Below are 20,332 nucleotides of genomic sequence, written 5' to 3' on the forward strand. Positions count from 1 at the left end.
CAGGGGTGGAGGAATGCAGAGTAATTGCTCAACCCACCGGCCCCAACCTCACCTGGAACTTCCTTCCCCTTCCTTCCAAATCAATGAGCTATCACCTCCTCCCCCAAGAAGAGGTACCCAGGCTAGATCTCTAGGAAAGCCACTTCTTTTCCTGGAATCACCAGCTAGTTACTCCAAATAACCATCCTGTCCTCCCCCCCACCTCCCACCCTGGTGTCTGCTCCCTCTACTGTGTTTTCTTGACCTTCAGGCAGGAACGACTGACCTAGATTGGGAGTTTGCCTGGGAAGTCCCAAAGACCCAGTTTGTAGGACTGATAGGCCCGTCAGCCAGCATAAGGCAAGCAGGTGGCAGGACAGGAGGGGAAGGGACCCCCTCTAACATCCACAGTAGGCAGCAGCCAGTGGATGCCAGCTCCCCACCAGGTTCCCAGGTCTAGAAGGGAGTCGTGCCTGCCACCACCTTCAGTACTCCCCCACAGCCCCTTTGTCTCCCTCCTCACCCCCTCTACAGCAGTTCCTGAAAATTCTTCTTCCCCCACAACTTCCCCCAGCTTGTCAGATGCTGCCGCTGATAGCTGCTCCGCATCCCCAACCCACTTAGTGCAGGAGAACAGGCGCCCAGTACGGTAGAGGCTTACAGAGGAGGAAGGGGGCCTCCACCAGGACCAGGCTGCAGAGGAGGGGGGTTACCAGCAGGAGGCCAGAGGAAAGGGGAAGGAGGGCTGGAGCAGCCGGTGGGGGAGGGGCCTCACGAGAATAGTCAGCCCAGGGCAAGAGAACCAACCTCCAGTCCTCCTTCACTACCCCAGGCCTTCTCCCCAGGGGAACAATAGGAGAGGGAAGGGTTAACTTGGGGCTCTCGACTTTGGACTGAAGGCTCCTCTCACAGAGAGCAGGCCGAGAGTCTGGGCAGGATCCAAAGAGGGACACTACGCCATCCCCCACTACCCCTGACTCAAGGAAATCACTTGGCCAGGAGTCTGTCCAGCCTGGGGAAAGCCACTGGTAATTCCACTGACTACCGCCTCCCGGCCCAGGTCCATTTCCTAGGGCAGCTGTCTGCCTCCAACTCCTCCTGCAATTCCCAGTCCAAAGGTCAGAGGTCTTAGCGCCTGTACTCCCAAGCCCACGAGGTCTCGGGCTATCCCTGTGTCACAGGGCATCAGGCTGCCCCCACAGCCCGTCAGGGTTGTATTGATCCCCGCCCCTTCTTCTGGCAGCCTGCCCTGTGGCTCCCAGGAACTTCATGGGGGGAAAACTATCCCTCAAGAGGCCACAGCTGGAAGGTCCCTGAGGGCAATGTGATCCCCCAACCCGGCACAGAGGTCAACGGGAAATCGCCAGGCACCATCTGCCAGCAGCTCAGCCCAGGCTGCTTCCAACCCAACTCCTGGTCACAGCTGCCCTCGGCCAGGCCGCCTGCTCCCCCAGCCTGCAGTTACCACTGCCCGGGGTGATCTTCCTGTCCCCTGAGGGCGCCAGGTGCCACTAGAGCCCGGGCCTTGGGGCTCCTGAACAGGAGTGGGCGGGACGGCACTAAGTCAGCATCTCCAGAACTCTAGCCGGCCCGGGACGCCGCGGCAGCTGCGGACCGGGGAGGCATACTTGACTCTTTTGAAACACAGAGGGCTGCGGGGATCCTCCCACCGGCCTGCCGCCTCCCCGCCCCCAGTCTCCCCAGGGCTCCGTCCAGGAACCTACCCATAAGGCCAGGTGCAGCCCCTCTGCGGTCCGGCTCAGGTGTGAGCCCCGGCCCTGAAGCTCTGTAAGTAGCTGCCCGTCTGGGGGGAGGGGAAGGGGGCGATGGGGCTGGGGGCGGAGGGGGCCAGAGTGAGGGGGAGGGGGCGGTGGGGGGGAGGGAGGGAACATTTTCTTTGTCTAGAACTCCAGGTCACGTGGGCCCCGCTGGAGTGCCTGGTTGGCTGTTGGCGGGCCGGGGGAGGGGGCCGGCCTCCGACGCTGGCAGTGGGCCAGCCCCTCTCCGGGGTCCGAGGGGCGCGGGGGCCTGGGGGCGAGGCCGGCCCGCGCCCGTTCCCAGGGCCCCGCCCCGGCCGGCCGAGCGCTCCCCTCCTCCGGCCGGCCCGCCCTGCCCCCGCGGCCCCCTCCCGGGAGGAGATTAGCGGAGCCGGCCCGGCGGGGAGCCGCGGGAGCGGGGAAGGAGGGCCGCAGGGAGGGGCGGTGTGCGCTGGCCGCGGGCCCTCGGGGAACCTGGTGGAGTCCAGGGACGGGAGCGGAGCTTTCGGACGGTCTGGAAGAGCCGGGAGAAAGTTGTAGAAAGTGAGTTTCGCAGAAGCACGACCGGAAAAAGAAAGAAAAAGCTCACAGATAAGCGAGTCCCAGGCAGTTCAGGGAAACTCCGAATACAGATGGAGGGACAGAAGGCAGCCGAAAGGAAACTGCGCGCTCCAAGACGAGAACTGCTGGGGCGTCTCCCCTTCACGCTACAGGTGGACAGAGAGGGTGCTTACGAAGAGTGGTTGATAGATTCGGACATTGTGAGCCTCTAACTGGCCAAGTCCCGGCAGCCCCCGGGTGGCTCATTTTCCTATTTGTAATGTTGAGTTGTAAAGTAGAGCAATGCCTCCGTTCCCAGCCAAGCCATGTGTAGCTTAAGACGACATTATTGTCGCCAGGAACCTCCAGGTGTAGCCTCCGCCATTTCAAGCTCCCTCCTAAGCAGAGGCACCTACCCACAAGGTGACACAAAGTCTCCACCCAGAGCCCTCCATTAGATGGGCTGTAGCATCAGATCCAGGAACAGACACTTGGCCCTGCCCTCAGGGAGCTGCCAGATTCCACTAGTCTTGGGGAGACTGGAAAATCCACTGAAAAACAAGTGTATATAAGATAACTGTACCACAGATCCCAAGCAGATGGCTCACAAGACAAAAAAATGGGTGGTAGGAATGATGAATGAGGTTACAGAGGTCAGAGGATGAATGGGATTTGGAATGAGGTCAGTCAGGCAGGATAAGAGATAGAGATATTAGGCAAATGAAGGAGGGAGAACCATGCTCACCTCCACCCTCCCAGTTCCACTAAAGCTAAGAGGAAGAAAAATATAAGGATAGATTGTAAGAAGGGTCAGGCATGTCAATGGATATATTCTGTAACAGTGAAGGATATATTCTGACAAGATAAATGGGTATTTTAGAAAAATTAGTCCTATTTTGAGTTTGCAAGATGAATTAAAAAGGACAGCAAACTGAAGGTGAATGCTCCCAGCAGGAGAGGGCTGTCTGGCTGCAAAATTGGCAGAAACCTGGACTTGAGTTCTGATGCCACCAACATGACCAACATAACCCCAAGAAGTCTGTTTTCTCATCTGCAAAACAAGAGAGATGACATCAGCTCTCTCAAGCTTGGAAGACCAGCATCCTAAGGACAATGAGATAACTCCCCAGGTGCCTGGCCCCCAGCCATAGTCAACTGGGACATACCAGCTGGAACAGGTATCAGAATAATGAGGACAAGAAATGCACTGTTAAGGACAGCCCACATCTCTTCAGGGTCTCAGCTTATCCTTCCCAGGGCCATCAGAACAAGTAAGCCCTGAAAAGAATGGAGGTCTCCATATCAGAGGACCTTCTGCATATAGGACTTGAGTTACAAGCTTCCCTCTCAACACTAAACTTGTTCACAAGGAAAAAGCAGTTCCATCAGCAACAAAAAAGTCCTCTTTCGTCCCAATCCATCTTTCAACCTAATCAAGTTATCTGTTTGAGACATCTTTTCAGGAGATGCTCCAGCCATCATGAGAAGCCCAGAATTTGGGGCTAGGTGTGTAGGTCAGTGGTAAAGCCTGTTCCTAGCATGAAAAAGGCCCTGGGTTTGCCCTGAATTTACCCCTCTTGCCTGCCCCTGACATTTAAGGAATGTGAAATGATTTGCTTAGGTGCTTGCCCTTCTGCTGCCTTCTTAGCATCTGGGCCCTGTCAACAACCACCTTAGACCTTCACCCCAGGCCTCCTCTCAAAAGGAAGTTTTTGATTTCTGGCTTGGCTCTTCTTTTCATATATCCTATCTCATCTGTGATACCTCCTTTTCCATCATAATACAACTGAACACCTCAGTCTGTTCTGTGGTCCTAGGACTTCTCCAGACAGTAATAAGGCCTGAATGTGCAGCCAATATTGAAAAGTGTCAGAACTGACCATTTGCTTTTCTCAAATGGCCCACAAAGAAAGTAGCCACTCTCCCCTAGCTGTCAAACTTATTTATTTTCTTCCTTTAAAATTCAAGTCAAGCCAGATGTGGTTATGGACACCTGTAATATTAGCTACTCTGGAGGCTGAGGCAGGAGGATTGTAAGTTTGAGGCTAGCCTCTGCAACTTACTGAGACCCTGTCTCAAAATAAAACTGAGGGCCCGGAGTTGTAGCTTGGTGGAAGAGTGTTGCCTAGCACTTGAGGCACTGGGGTTCAATCCTCAGTAGCACATAAAAATAGATAAATAAATGTATTGTGTTCATCTATAACTAAAACTATTTTTAACATAAATAAATAAAATAAAATTGAAAAAAGGGCTGGGAATGTAGCTCAGTAGTTGAACACTTGCTTAGCAAGTGTAAGGTCCAGGATTCAATACCCAATGCCACAAAGTTAATTTTAATTTAATTCAAGTCAAATCTTAGCTCTTCCACACAGCTTCCCAACTTAAGAAAAAGGAAGCCCAGACTCAAAAGTATCCCCTAACAAAATGAGGGCATCTTCCTTTCCTGTGGCCATGCAGACAAGAAACACTGCCCTTTTACGGACTGAGTCATGTAACCAGGCATGTGTCTTCTTTAGGATCAGTAGACAAGAATCAGACCCCAAAGCAGAAGAGACCCCAAGATCTAGGATAAGTAAGAGGTGATTTTGGAAAAAGGTCAGATATTTAAAAAAAAAAAAAAAAAATACAGGGTAGCCTTTAAGGAACCTCATGTCACATATGCCTTTGACCTTCCGGGTAATTCCTGAGATAGGTCTTTTGATTGAGATAAAGATAGTCAACTTAAAATAGCAGCTTAATGTAAAATAAGCCCTGTCCTTGGAATTATCATCAAAGTATGTTGAAAGGAGGGACTCTTGGATGAAAAGAATGTGGTGGATGTCAAGAGCCTAAAAGAGGTGCTAGAGAGGAAGGATCCACCCTGGCCCAACAGAGAGGTGACCTCAAAGACAGAGCATATTTCCTCTCTGGCAGGCAAAGGCAGCAGTGACTCAACCGGCCACAGAGATGATGAAAACCTCTTGGGGACACCTGACTCTCAGCCCTATGCTGTATTCATCAAGCAAACTCCTAACTTTAATTACATTTTCCAGTGGCGCTCATACCTTTTATGTTGCCAGAAAACCACAGGACAAGTATTATGATCTATGTGACCAGAACATGTCCTATTCTAAATTGCTAAATATACTCTTCTGGTATATGTCACTCTCTGGGGACTTTGAAGAACATTGTCATAAGAGTGCACCCTTGCCAGGCGCCTGCCTATGATGCCAGTGGCTGGAGAGGCTGAGGCAGGAGGATCGCGAGTTCAAAGTCAGTCTCAGCAAAGCAAGGCACTTAGCAACTCACTGAGACCCTGTCTCTTAATAAAATACAAAATAGGGCTGGGGATGTGGCTCAATGGTTGAGTGTCCTGAGTTCTCAAATCCCTGGTACAAAAAAAAAAGGACTTTCAGGCCCAGAGAACTGAGATGAGACCCTAGGCCAGGATATTGAACCAAAGAGCAGTAATGCCTGGAGGTCCAAGCTGCAATGGCCACTCCTACTTGCCTTGTTTTAGCTCAAGTTCAGTGTTCTGTAGCATGTCTTAAAGTGCCCTGCTGGCAGGGTGAAGGCAGTCTATTTGTTGCCATAACCAACAGGACACTTAACACCTGTGTCCCTTTACTCAAAATCAGAGAAGCCACGACCCTAAAAGCCATCTGCAAAGCAACACACTGGGGAGTCACTTCCTGTCCTCACTGACCCTACCAAACAAAAGACCGTGAGGTCAGGTTGGGTGTTCAAACCTGTCCTCCTGCCCCCAGCTTAAAGGCCTCAGTGCCAGGTGATCAATACTCTTTGCACAACACTCAAGGCCCCCACAAATCTGGAGGCCTCTGTGACATATCACGCAGCCCATGCTCTGCCACCCACTTGCCACTCCTCATGCTGCTCCTCTTGGAATGCTCTTCCCCTTCAACTTCCACCAGCCCAGATCCTGCCCATCCGTCTACGCCAGCTCACCAGTTACCTCTACCAGGGAAATTTCTCTAGCCCTGTGCTTTCCACTAAAGTAGCTACTAGCTGCATATAGCTATTGAAAATAAATAAAAATTAAAATATGGTTGTTTTTTGCACTAGCCACATTCTGAGTATCCAAGAGAACCACAAGTGAATGGGGGCTACTGTACTGGATAGCACAGATTATAGAACAGTTCCCTCCCCACAGAAAGTTCTTTTGGACAGGGCTGCTCTGGCCCTTTACCCTTGTTCCCGCTATTGTCCCTACCTTCCCCTATAGTCCCTTATCTACTACCTTGTCTCTTCCTTCTCCTGCTCCTCCTCCTCCTCCCTACCATGTGTAACCCTCCCTTAGATCTGCTGGTCTTACAGGAAGGCAGCTGTGTATACTCCTTTTCTCTGGGAGATAAATATCAGAAGGCCTGAACTGGATCTTAATTCAGTTTGATTTGGAAGCTCTGTGGACAGGGCACCTTAATGGAAGACTCAAACATTGGTTCCTGAACTGAAGGCAACATTGTCTCAGAAGCTTTATCCTAAGCCACCCAAGTTCCAGGTTGGGGGACAGATAACTTTCCACTGTAGAAATTCTAATGGTTGCCGAGGGTCTGGGTCTAGGCTCCCCAAAGCAGCCAAGAATCTTCATTTTCCTATTCCCCTGCAATCCATGGGGGGTTGCAAGCAAATGACCAGGACTGGGCTGCTGGCAGTGAAGCTAAAAATAGCCACAGAGCCAACAGCTTGGAGTTAGCAGGACTTGTTGCTAAGGAGACGGCCGCAGAGAGAGCAACTAAGCTGGAGAAGGTGTCAGACGTGCACCCAGAGAGCAGAGGCCATGCTGGGGGACTTTAAGTTGACAGGGGGGGTCCAGGGCTCCCACCTAGGGATGTGCAGCCTTCTAGCAGCTTCTGACTAATACTCTAAGTGGGGCAAAAGCCCCCCCCCCATCCCTCAGTACCTCATCTCCATGGAAACCACCATGACTTGGGTGAAGCACCAGCCCCTGGAAGGGAGGCCTCTGCCTGGAGCTGGTTGTTATGGCAACATCCCCCCCTTCCTGTCATTCTCTCTCTCCTGGCTTCTCCTGAGGGAAGAGGTGGGGGCCGGACTTGGCTTAGCCAGCATGACCAGGAAACACTGGCTTCCTGGCACAACTAACCTGCCGGGGGTTCCAGAAGCTCCTGGGAGCCTAGAAAGGCCAGTCAGCCCTCAGCCCCAGGTAGAACTTCCTTTTCTTTCCACGAGGCCTCTGCAGGTCATCCTGCCAGGAGAACCCCAAAACTTACTGGGTTTAAATGCGATTAGGATCACCCAAGGAGGATTTTAAAAATAGAGATTCTTGGGCCTTACCTATCAGCAGCACCCTTGGGGAGGGGCCCAGGACTCTAGTAAAACCTCTCTAGGTAATGCTGATGCCAGCCAGGTGTGAGAACCAGAGACTCTTTGTTACAAATGAGGAAACTGAGGCCTAGAAAGGACTGTGCCCACCTGAAGAGCCAGAATCACTAACTGAAGAGGAAGTGGGGTGGAGAGAAGACTGTAGGAAGGAGGACATGCGAAGGTGTGTGCCCATGCCACACTTCAGCCACTTGTCCCAGGCCAGCCACTTCACCTCCAGGGCCTTCCCCTTCTGCTCCCTTTCTGGTCATATCCTTTATTGCCTGATATTTGGTCATGATTTAAAACCGCAGGGCTGGACTAGCTTTGCCCTATGGAAGAAAGCAGAAGGCAGTAGGCTGGGAGTCTGGTTCCCAGAGTGTACAGAATGGTGGCAGTCCAGGCAGATGATTTGGACTGAAAAGAGAAATCCATCCTCCCCCTCCTCCTGAAGAAAAGCAAAAGGGTCACCATGGCAACTGCAGTGTGCTGGACAAGTTGGGCTCCATGCCACAAGCCCAAACCTGGGCCCTGAAGCAGAATCTCTCCCTGCAGTTCAGGAGAGGCACGGCACTTGTGTGAGAGCCACTGGGCAGGGACACCCCCACCCCCACTTATCAGATTAATTTCCTGAAACCAACCTCAGTGAGCCTGCCTGAAACACACCTAGGCCCAATATGGCCCCAGGGTGAGTCCCAGGCACCTGCTGGGTTGGCAGGCCCTGAGGAAGGGAAAAAGAAGTGGAGAGATGGGCCTCCACCTTCTGTTACTCACAGCCTAATTGTGTATCACAGACCCGCCACACATAAACCACAGCCCACGTTCAAGACAACCTGCAATTAGATGGCAAATTACTTGGTAGTGACGCTTCCTACATGTGCCCAGGGAAATCAGACACTCAGGGATCAGCAAAGGCAGGAAGATTCAAGGGAAGACAAGCAAGGGTGTACCAGAATGGGCATACCCTCTCGCTTTTCAGGCAGGAATGGCCAGATTTGGGAGTCGCCTACTGCTGCATTAGCCCCAGCAGATGAGGGGAAGAAACAAACACAGGCATAGTCACTAGCGGATCTGGTAAGAGGGGCTGAAGCATGGGACCTGCTCTGCCCGGGCTCAATGGTGCAAGCCTGTAATCCCAGTGGCTCAGGAGGCTGAGGCAGGAGGATTGCGAGTTCAGAGCTAGCCTCAGCAAGTTAGCAGAGGCACTGAGCAACTCAGTAAGACCCTGTCTGTAATAAAATACAAAATAGGGCTAGGGATGTGGCTCAGTGGTCAAGTGCCCCTGAGTTCAATCCCGGTAACTTCCCAAACGCACACACACCACCATCTCCCCCCCCACCCCCGCAAAAAAGAAAAGAAAGATAGAGGCCCTTGGTTCCATCCCAAACACCACAAAAATAAGTAAATAAGATGCAGGGTAGAGGCCCTGCCAGAAAGCCAGTCCTTCCCTTCTCACTGACCCACCTCCCCTCCCTGCCACCCCAGCTCTCTCCCAAGCAGCCCTCAGCCCTCCTCGCTCAGCCCTATGCTTCCCTAATGGCTTATGCTTGGAAGCCAGAGGGACCAGGGCTGCAGCTAGACCTCCTGCCTCCCTCTGCCCACCTGCATTCTCTTTCCTGAAGCTCCAGGGCTGATCCTCCTGTCCTGTCACTTTTGTCCACTAACAAAGAACTGCTGGGTCTGCATTGCTTCACCTGAGCCTGGGGACCTGGGCAGGCAGCAGAGATGACATTACAGGGGTGAGGTGTAGAAAGCTGCACTGACCCCAGGACTTACATGCTCCTTAACATGAGAATTAAGGGTGGGGGCAGGTGGTGGGGGGAGAGGTGTAGTCTGGACTAGGCAAGGTATAGCTGATGACAAGACCTTACCTCACCACCTAGCTTCTCTGGACCGGTTTCCTAGCCAGCCAACAGGACTATAAATATCTGCCAAATATCACAAATAAGATCAAAGGAGGGCTGGAGTTGTGGCTCAGTGGTAGAGCGCTTGCCTGGCATGCGTGAGGCCCTGGGTTGGATCCTTAGCACCTCATAGAAATAAATAAATAAAATAAAAGATCCATTGACAACTAAAAAATATTTTTAAAAAATTCAAAGGAAATCAGAGTGGGCAATACTTGGAAAGCAGAAAAACCTTATGACAAGTTTGCTTTAGAACATGTGGATGTTTTCACTTTGTTTTAGAAGCCAGTCCCGGGGAGAAGTGCTAATTCTATACTGGGAGGAGGGGCAAAGGAACTGGTACACCTTAACCACCACCCTTCCCCCACCCTGTATTCCAGAATCTGGGGGCCAAGGGGAGGGGCTAAGGGACCACCATTCAGATTCAGGCATGCAGACCCTCTCAAGTTTCAGAGTCCAAAGAGAAAGAAGACCTAGCAGGCCCTGGGGACAAACATGGCTACTGCCATCTCCATCAGAAAGGGAAAATTTAAATTCCTGTACCCAGCCCTTTTCCGGTCTTCCCCCACAACCCTGCCCAGGCTTACAAAGTGCCTGCCTCCAAGCCCATCTTTTTTCCTCCGCTGGTCCTTCCAGATCCAAGAGCCTGCATCTGGGCCTACATCAGAATGACCTGGAGGCCTTTAGCAATGCCTTGAGCTGGCTGCCACTAAATTCCCGGTGTGATTAATCCAGGCAGGTTGTACAGTTTAAACAAAATTCCCAGGTGACCCTACTGTGCAGAGGTCCCAGATGCAGGTTATACAATATTTCAGGGAATTTCTTCAGGTTTGGTTTAATTCTAAGCATCTGAAGCTTGGTGGTTCTCAGACTTTAGAAACCCCTGGAACCTTGTGGGGGGAACTGGTTGATATCCAGACCCGTCAAGCAATGCCCTGAGATCCTGCTGCAGTGGCTCGAAAAGGGACCTGTCTTTGGATACATTGCCCAGGTGATTCTGAGGGGTGATAAACAAAGCCACCTCCAGGGAACACTGAATTCTAGTAACACCTTCATCTTTGCTGTGTATAGAAAGCAGGTCTAACTCAATTTTCATTTTCTGATTTTTGCCTCACAAAGGTGCCTTTCAAACACCACCAAGATTCAAATACAGGGGAGTCTCAACGGTTATTCCTATTTTTGTTCAATCCATCTGAGCTGGAAGTGAAAATATAAATATTCGTACTGCCTACTCTTCATTGTTAAAGTGGAAGAAGGGAAGAGCCATGTTATCTGTAAAGTGTTGACATGAAGAATAGCTACGTCAGAAAAATGGTAAGGTGGGCAGGTGGTGTGGAGCGAGTGCAAAGTGACCAGTGACTGATGAGAGGGCTGGGGATATGGCTCAGCTGGTAGAGTGCCTGGCTCACATGCACAAGGCCCTGGGTTCAATCTCCAGCACCACCAAAAAAAAAAAAAAGTGACAGTTGAGGATAAGGGACAGACCTTAGGAAGGACTCCACAGATGGGTGAGAAGGGGGCTCAGTAGACCTTAGTCTTCTAGCTGTCCAAGAAGTCTTAAAGCACGCTGCTCTACCTTTCCTTCCCTTAATTTTTTGCAGTATTGGGGATTGAACCCAGGGCTTCACACAGGCTAGGCAAGTGCTCTATCATTTACCTATACTCCCATCCTTTTTTACTTTATTTTGAAACAAGGTCTCACTAAATTGCCTAGGCGAGCTTGAACTTGCATTCCTCCTGCCTCAGCCTCCACACCACTGTGCCCAACCCCAAAAACAAATTTTATGAACATTGTTTCATCAGAGTCCTTATAAGGATGTTTTGTATAATGTACCTCTAGGAAAAGCCTACGGGAGAGGTCTCAGAATTTGCTGATGTTTGGAGTTTTTGTACAAGGTAGTAGGGGTGACAAAGCGAGCTACAGGTCATGATTTAGTCCTCTTCACCACTGTAACATTTTAGAATCCCTGGAGTCATGGAGTCTAATTCTGTCCAGGGAACTCAAGTGCAGAGAGGAGAAAGAGCTCCTCAAATTGATCAACTAATCAGGGGCAGAAGCTAAGACCGGAAACCAGGCCTCCTGAATCTCATTCCAACATTGTCTTAATCCAATTTCACAATGTCAGACAGTCAGGAGAAAACAGCAAGTCAAGGGCAGGGCAAGGAACCAAGTGGAGCTGGGAGGGACAGGTCACAAGAGCTAAAAGGACCAGAGCCTCACAGAGTCAGGCAGCACTGGAGGGTCTCTTCTAAACCTGCTTGAATTCATGACAACCCACGACTGGAAATCAGGAAAACTACCTGCCTGCAGAACAGAAGTCTGAGATCTGGAGTCTGGTTTTGCCCAGAGGCCTCTCCACTGGGATATCCATCTGGCTCTCCCCTACTTATCTCGGGAAATCTTAGTTTCCCAGTGGTAAAAACAGGGATGAAGTGCTTTTTATAGGACTGGGGGCGTATCTCAACAGGAGCATGTCCTAAGCATGTGCTAATCATGCATGAGGCAGAAAGACCTAGTTTTAGTCCCCAGTACCAAAAACACAAAAACAAAAAATGAAAAACAAATGTATATAGTAATTGGGGAAAATATGTTTTAGGGGTATGGTGAAAGCTAATACTCTGGGTGTAAGAATGGTGCTCAATACAGTCTGCCCTCCACCCCCAGCTTGGGCTTTGCGGTGGCAGGCCATTGGATGCTGGATACATTGTGGATATATTACTAACCCCCATATACTTATTTTCTCACTACTAAAAAGTGGGGGTTGTTCAGAGAGCTATTCTCTCTGTGCCCCCAGAAGTGAATACTCCATTGTGCAAACAGCTCATCCACTTAAAGGATACTGGAGAGTTCCTTTGTGGCAGTTTTCACAGCTTAACACAAAGGTCAGCCCTGGAAGCCACTCTTGATTATGGGCTGTCACAGGAGCAGCTTTAAAAGGTGGCCAGCCTTTTGGTAAAGTGTACTTGTTGTGCCTGCTTCAACTGTCACTGGCTCCTCAAAGGGTGATGTTCGTTTGGAGGCACTTTTGCAGGCAAGGCAGTATTGTGAGGAATGTCTGCCTCAAATGCCCACCTCGGCTCCTAATTTGGTTGTAGCCCTTATTGATCTACTTTGCAAAAGCCCAGGAGATCACACCTTGGTCACCTTCTCTTCCCATAGCTCCTTGCACAGACGCCTACACAGGGGGCGCTGAGCAATTGCTTATTAAATGGAATATGGCCCAGCAGGAGGTAGTCCTCTAGACTTTCTCTCTAGAAGGCTGATCTTCCCAGGGCAGACAGGAAGAGCGGTCTTTTGGGACCACAGGTTGTAAAGCAAGAGGAAGTAACATTTGCTAAGCTTACCAAAGCAGCAGCACCACAAATGGCCAATAAACATATGAAAAGATGTTCAATCTTGCTTTTTAATCTGGGAAATGCCAATTATACTCATAATCAAAAAACATTCCCCTCCCATTTGATTAGCAAAGTATTGATGTTGGCAAAGGCAGAAGTCATCTCTACTCTGTTCTTGGAGCATAAATTGGTGCTGCCCTTTTTAGAGGGCAACTTGCCAAATTTTATAAAATGCAAACTGCACATTCCCTTTGAGTAGCAGTTTCTCTTTCTAGGTATCTGTCTCATAGAGACGCAGATGCAGAAAGAGACAGGATCTAGGATGTTCACTGCTGCAATAACTAGACAGCAAAATATTGTGCACAACATAAATGACCACTAATAAGAGGCTGGGTGAATAAAATCATAGTGATCTAAATGATGGAATGAAATAGGAATTACATGGTTAGACTGGCCAGGCTTATTGTAAATGAAAAACCAAGCTGTAAAATGGAATTAGTGTGGTTCCATTTATATAAAAGAAAAAAATCTGTGAAGAAAAATTATGTATTTGCATGTAAATCTAGATGGATAGGAATAATTGTGACATTTGTACACCAACCCAATAGCATGAAGCCCTTTAAAAAAAAATTTTTTTTTCCCCTTCATTGTAGTACTGAAGATTGAACTCAGGGGCACTCTACCACTCAGCTATATCCCCAGCCCTGTCCACCCCCCACCCCACCCCACCCCCCCCCCCCCCCCCCCACCCCCCCACCCCCCGTGACAGCATCTCACTAAGGTTGGCTTAGAACTTGCAGTCCTCCTGCTTCAGCCTCTCAAATAGCTGGCATTACAGGTGAGTGCCACCATGCCCAGCACCTAAAGTATATATTTTTTAATATTTATTTTTTAGTTGTAGTTGGACAGAATACCTTTATTTTTATGTGGTACTGAGGATTGAACCCAGGGCTTCACACTTGCTAGGCAAGCACTCCACCACTGAGCCACAATCCCAGCCCCCTAAAGTATTTTGAAGAAGTTAAAATTGGGGTGTGGGGGACAGAGTTCTCATAACATGTATTTATAAAGAGATTGTATAATACTTATGTAATTTAAAATACTTTTTTTTTTTTTTGTTTTGTTTTTTTGGCAGTGCTGGAGATTGAACCCAGGGCCTTATGCATGCAAGGAAAGCACTCTACCAACTGAGCTATATCCCCAGCCCCTAAAATACTTTTAAGAAACTTATCAATCTCCTATTACATGCTAGCTCTGTGCTAGGAGTGTTAATTAAGGGTTGTTTCCTCTTTAATGCACACATCTGCAGGACATCTTTGCCCTCTTGGTAACTCCTGCCTGCCAGCCCTGGGGGCAGAGGTGCCCAGAGGACCTGCACTTAACAAACTGTGGTTGGGTAGAGGCAGTAAACAAACTGTTGAGTGCTGCTCCCATGGATTTGAGATCTACGCAGAAGAGCAGCACTTGGCCAAGTCTATCCACAGAGGGACTTTAATTTAGTGGTGAGTTACAGTGATGTCTAAGGTCTCACTACCAGGAAGCCAGCATTTGAACTTGCCCCCAGAGGCCATAGTGAACAGCACCCTGCAAAACTTTGCTCCTTGCTGGACAGTCTGAGATAAGGGCAGGATTGTGTCTGAAGGTAGTAGGTGGGGAAAGAGGAGGAGAGACTACGATATTTGGGCCACAGATGATTCATTTTCTTCACTATTTGGTATTTATTTTTGTGGTGCTGGGCATTGAACCCAGGGCCTTGTGCATGCAAGGCAAGCACTCTACCAACTGAGCTATATCCAGTATTTATTAATATATTAATATATTCAGTGTTTATTAAGCTTCTAATTATCATAAGGATGAATGAGTTGAGGGTCCCGACCTTCAGGTTGGAAACCAGGAAAGAGACTAGGTCTTAGAGCAGTAGGACACGGTACCCCTGCCTTGAAGTAATTGATAACTTGGTTGGGGTAAAAAGATGAATGAGAGAGTTACAACATCGACAGGCTATAATGGAGTGCTAAAACCACTGGGTTAATGGTGGAAGTAACTGGGTTGAAAATATGAGAAATAGTCAGAGGCTATCTGACAGGATGGTGGACACAAGGGGGAGCCACTGTGGGTTCTAGGAAGGTCCTGGTCATGATTAAAGCAGAGGATTAGTAAATAGATGGAGGGAATAGGACATGGGACAAAACAGAGGACATCAGCTTCCTAGTTCCTGCATGAATCCCCAGCCTGAGGGATGGAGAAAATGTCATATTTTCCTCACCTACTTATTTTAAATTTCATGATTTATTTTGTGGTATTCTAAGTGTTTTTTAAGCCTTGGGCGGTAGGTTGGCTTGGGTAGACTGAAGAGAAAGGAGTAAGCCTTGCTCAGTAACTGTGGTCTGATTGACAAGGGAGGTCAAGGGAAAAGGAAATTAAACTAGAGGTGAGGGGAGGGGAGATTTTGAGTGAGGGTCTCCCAGGTGTGGCATTCTGACCAGGGGAACAGGCAGGCTGGGGTCTGGTAGAAGCTCCCCAGCAGGGCACACAAGCCCTTCAGGCCTGACCTGCTCCCACATTCCCAGTTGGGCTCCACCAGCACCCCCTGAATTCCAACACAAACCTCCAACAACAAACTTCCACTCTTAGAAGCCTTGGGACCTCTGCACCTGCTGCTTACCTTCTTCTGATATGCCTTTCCTCTCCACTCCCCAAATTCCAGTTCACCCTATACTTTTTACTTTTTTTTTTTTTTTTTTTGGTACTAGGGATAGAACTCAGGGGTGCTCTACCATGGAGTTATATCCCCAGTCCTTCCCCAGGACTTTTTAAATTTTTCATTTTAAGACAGGGTCTCACTAAATAGCTGAGGCTGCTCTTGAACTTGCAGTCCTCCTGCCTTGGCCTCCCAAGTCTTTGGGATTACTGCCACTAGGCCAGCCCAGTTTCATCCTTTAAAAAGTCTAAAGCTGTCTCTTTTTGATGCATGATGACCCCTGGAAGAATCAGTCAAAGCCCCTGTTCAGTACAATACACTTTCTGCAGGTACCCTGAGCCCTCCTCCTACGCTTCCAGTATTTTACATGGTGCTCAGACAGGAAGAGTTCTGGGAATGGGTTCAGTAAAGATGCCTGAAGGAAGTTTTGTTTGGTTGGTTTGTTTTTGTATTAGGAATTGGACCCAGGGGCACTTTACCACTAGTGGGGAGCTACATCCCCAGTCCTTTTTATTTTGAGATAGGGTCTTGCTAAATTGCTGAGGCTGGTCTTGAATTTGCAATCCTCCTGCCTTAGCCTCCAAAGTCACTGGAATTACAGGCATCCGAAGTTTTGAAAAGTGGTATTACACTCCCTGGTTGGGAAATGCTGGTTGCACCTTGAAGTGGCAGTGCCAGAGAAATAGGTGTAGCTAAGTCCTGGAGCCTGGGGGTTTTCTCAGGAGGGGAGATATCTTTCTGGGGAAGGGGTAGGTATTTGGATCTCTGAGACCAGATGAGTGGTAAGTGGATCAAGACTGGCAGAGGGTGGCATAGAGGTCTGGGTTGCTGTGGTTTAGGAAGTACAGAGGATGCTGCTGGGAACTGTAGCTGCCAAGAGATGGGAACCTGCAGGGTCATCAGGAAGGCAGTTTCAGAAGAAAGGGTCAAATGCTGAAGAGCTAAAATGAGACTAAGAAGATGGATTTCTGCACCACCTAGAAATCAGGTCTGATAGTAACCGTTAACTGCTCTTTAGTGTGGCAGAGTACGTAGGATGGGGGAGGTGTTTGAGCATCCTAAATCTACCTGTGTTTCCCCAACATTCTTGCTACCTGCAGCTGACCCTACCCTCCCCCCTGGATAGCCCAGGAAGACAGTTTGGGATTCAGAGCTGGGCCCACAAAGAAACAGGAAACCTAAATGCTAATTCCATGCCAACCCCAATCCCCATTTGCTATGTGAGCTGCGGCCAGTCATATAACTCTCTGGCCCAGTCCCCTAATCTGAAAATGAGGGGATCAATAGTTTTAGAACCTGACTGGAAACTACAGCATTCTTTATGACATCTTTAATTATAGCATAGGAATAAAGAACAATTTTACTGGCAGAAAAGATATTTTGTTTGGAGATCTCACATTATGAGACCTGTAGTATTTCATTTTTTTTAATATTTGTTTTTTTAAATATTTATTTTTTTTAGTTGTAGTTGAACGCAATATCTTTATTCTATTTATTTATTTATACGTGGTGCTGAGGATTGAACCCAGGGCCTTGCACATTCTAGGCAAACAATAACCCCAGCCCAGAGACCTGTATTATTTTCAATTGTGTATACCTTTATCTCAGCTACTAGGGAGGCTGAGGCAGGACAATCACAAGTTTAAGGTTAACCTGGGCAACTTAGCAAGACCATGTCTCAAAATAAAAAATTAAAAAGGGCTGGGGATGTAGCTCAGTGGTAGAGTGAAGCATGAAGCCCTGGATTCAATACACAGCACCACAAAATTAATCAATCAATCAATTAATTAATTAAAGAACTTGTAAAACTTTTGATTAAAGTTCATTGTCACCTTTATTGGTTGGGGTGTTAAATCTGCTAAATTTTAGTATCTATTTTGATACTAAAATTTAGCAGATTTACTAGAAAAATAATTTTTGGGGGGGGTGTTACTGGGGATTGAATCCAGGGATGCTCTACCACTAAGCTATAGTGGTAGAGCTTTTAAAAATTTATTATTTCAAAACCTATTTATTTTTTGGTGGTACTGGGAATGGAACTCAGGGGCACTCTACTGCCGAGCTACATCCCATCCCTTTTCAATTTTGAAACTGGGCCTTGCTAAATTGCAGAGGCCTTGAACTTGTGATCCTTCTGCCTCAGTTTCCTGAGACACTGGGATCACAGGTGTAGGCCACAGTGCCCAGCCCAGCAAATGTTCTTAATAAAAAAGGAAAGAAAAAGAAAAAAAGTGTTAACTTTTAGTAGAAAACTTATAATTTAAATATATATATTTATCCTTATTCCTGTGAGCTGAGAAAACCCTTTTCATTATTGTAACTGAGGGAGCCCAGTTTGAGAAGCTCTTCCAAGTCTAAAAGTCATAATCTCTACATTTCCTGCCTCAGGGCTTAGTGAGAACAGAAAAAAAAATGCATAAAATGGGTCAAGAACCAAAGCCCCTGTGTTTGAGTCCCAGGGTCCCAGGAGCGAAGCCAGAGCTGAGGAAGAGAGTCTACTTCCTGAATCCCCATCCCAGAGCCGCTCAGGGCTAGGTGGCTCTCCTCTCCTCCACCTGGTGCAGGCTGCTGCCCTTTTCCCAGGCTCCTTCAGGGGAGTAATTCCTGCCTTCCTGAATCCCAAAGGAATTGGGAACAATTGAGGAGCCAGGCCCCCCCCCCCATTGTTTGGAACTTTCTCCAGAGCCAACTCTCACACAATGGCAAATGGCCTGGGGTCAAGATGATGGAGAGCTAAGGTGAAATGCCCCACGTGGTGGCAGTTTCCTCTCAGCAACCCCACAGCCCTTTCTTTTTGTACTTTCTCTTCTCATCAAACACAGGAGACAACCACGCAACAAATTATGCTTGGCGGGCTGACTTCCCTCCTTGGTCTTCCGGTCTCCACTTCCTCACCTGCTCTCCTGGTTGAAGCCCTCGTGCGCTCCCCACACCCTCCTACCTTCCCCCACAGAAGCTGCTCTTAGACAAGCTCCCTTAGGCTTTCCCATGCGTGGGCAAGTCTCCAGGAGCTGAGTGTCACAGGGCGGCCAGCCACTCCCCCAGGAGCCTTCTGTTTTCTGACACAGGCCTTCCTGCTCTTCACCACTAGCCCTCCCTCAGGCCTCTGCCTGGGCGCCTCCCCCTCTCTGCATGGCCCACAGAGGTTGCTGTTCCTGGACAGGATTCTTGCTCTTTCTCTCCTCTCTGCTAGGTGAGCTCCTTGGTTCCTATGGATTAAAATGCCAGGTTTCTTTTGACTCCACCTTGATACCTGCAGCCTGTGCTTTCCTAAGCCCAGCTTTCAGGCACCTCGCAACTCATGCTGAACCCCTAAATCCCACCTGCCAACACCTCTTCCTCCCCTAGTGCTCCTACCAGAGTAACTGGCCTAACCACGGCCATGTCTGTGGGCCAGACCCCAAAGGTGGCCTTGCGGGTCAGTTCCCCATTCCTCCCTTCTGTCAACAAGCCCTACTGATTCTGTTCCAAAAAACAACCTAAAGCTGTCTGTCCTCTGTCTTCAGTGCTGCCACTTGAATCCACATCGACTCACTCCTCTGCACAGGTTCCTTCTATGACTCCCCAGTTCAGTCAGTCATCAGCTTTTGCTGGGATCTGCAAGGCCTGGATGACTGCAGCCTGCTCCTCTCCAGTCTCATCTGGCCCCATTTTCCCACTTGCTCACCTCTGGGCAAACGGTTTGCCAAAAAGCCAGCACCTCCTCGTTTGTACCATTTCCTCTGTCCAGAACATTCTCCCCCACCCCACTTCCCACAGACCCAACTCTTCAGTTCCTTTAGAGCTGAAGTGAAAAGCAACCTCCTCTGGGGTCACCCCACCTAGAGCAGGCCTCTGTTACCTTGTTTGAGCCCCTTGTTTGTTTCCTCGTCCCCCCCATCAGAATGTCAACTCCATGAAGGCAGAAACCATATACGCACACACAGCCTAGTACACTGCCTGGTATACCATAAGTGCTTAATAACCATTAGTCCAAAGAACAAATGAATCAGTCACTACCTAGAGATCAAGTAGTTCCCTGGAAATTCTAGGGGTAACTTGAGGAGGAAGGAGGCTTGACCAGAGGGTGGGGACAGGTACATGGGACAGGTGGGGGCTCAGGCCAGAAGGCACCTCACCTCCCTTTTCCAGCGTGCCAGCCACTCGTCCCGCTTGCGCTTGCTGATGTAGTAGGGGTCCCCAGCCTGGAAGGTGAGCCGCGGCATGGGCCGCTGGCGGAGGCTGGACTCCCAGCCCAAGCCACCCCGCAGCCGGCCCCGGGAGCCCTAGGACAGAGAGACGGCAGAGAGACAGACAGGCATTAAGGTGGGCACTGTTGCCCCTGTGGGCCCCTCCTGGAAGAGGAACTGAGGGGGCACTCACCTCAAACAGAATATGAGAATTCTGGCTGCTGGCCAGAGGGGGCAACCAGGGAGTGCCGGGCAAGCCCCGTCTGGGCCAGAGAGTGAGGGATGTGGGAGGTGGGGGCATAGAGACAAGGCCACAGGGAGAGTGCTCCTCCACAGGGGGAGGATGTGCTGGCTGCATGTCTGGGGAACCTCCAGCTGCCACCCCCATTTCCTCTCCTCCTCACAGGGGGATGTCAAAGAAAGAGCAGGGGTCCACCCTCAGGATCCCCTCACACACACTCGCTACAGTCGCTCAGAGCGGTGGCTTTCTTCTAGAATCAGGATCCACAGAGCCCCTGGGGGTGAGGAAAACACTTGCCTCCATTTTCATGGATTCGATGTTGGTCTCCTTCTGTTCTTTGCCTGTGGAAAGGGAAGAACAAGGGGACTGTCGGCAGAATTACAGGG

General features: G+C 49.4%; 1 protein-coding gene and 1 long non-coding RNA gene across 8 annotated transcripts in view; one reads left to right on the forward strand and one right to left on the reverse strand.

The window, feature by feature from the left end:
- Dnmt3a (DNA methyltransferase 3 alpha) overlaps nt 1-20,332 on the reverse strand; it is a 103,959-nt gene that overhangs the window by 22,700 nt on the left and 60,927 nt on the right. For 2 of the 7 annotated variants that reach the window (XM_046441391.2, XM_058578399.1), the window contains exons 5-6: nt 20,244-20,287; nt 19,655-19,801 (exon numbers count right to left, since the gene is read on the reverse strand). The exons of 1 other annotated variant lie outside the window; for it this stretch is intronic. In XM_046441391.2, coding sequence (XP_046297347.1) covers nt 19,655-19,801; nt 20,244-20,287 — 191 coding nt within the window. Of the gene's footprint in view, nt 1-1,444; nt 1,619-1,703; nt 1,727-19,654; nt 19,802-20,243; nt 20,288-20,332 lie in introns of those variants that run through there. 4 more of the 7 variants (XM_046441393.2, XM_058578401.1, XM_046441392.2 and 1 more) reach the window with 3 other exon arrangements.
- Nucleotides 1,142-17,302, forward strand: LOC124090673 (uncharacterized). Its single transcript, XR_006851199.2, has 3 exons — nt 1,142-1,767; nt 10,619-10,813; nt 13,971-17,302. It is a non-coding gene; the product is annotated as an uncharacterized LOC124090673 (long non-coding RNA).

This window comes from Marmota monax, unplaced genomic scaffold (assembly GCF_021218885.2).
Source record: "Marmota monax isolate L192 unplaced genomic scaffold, Marmota_monax_Labrador192_F-V1.1 WCK01_AAM20220418_F8-fsc00010, whole genome shotgun sequence".
NCBI classification, from domain to species: Eukaryota; Metazoa; Chordata; class Mammalia; order Rodentia; family Sciuridae; genus Marmota; species Marmota monax.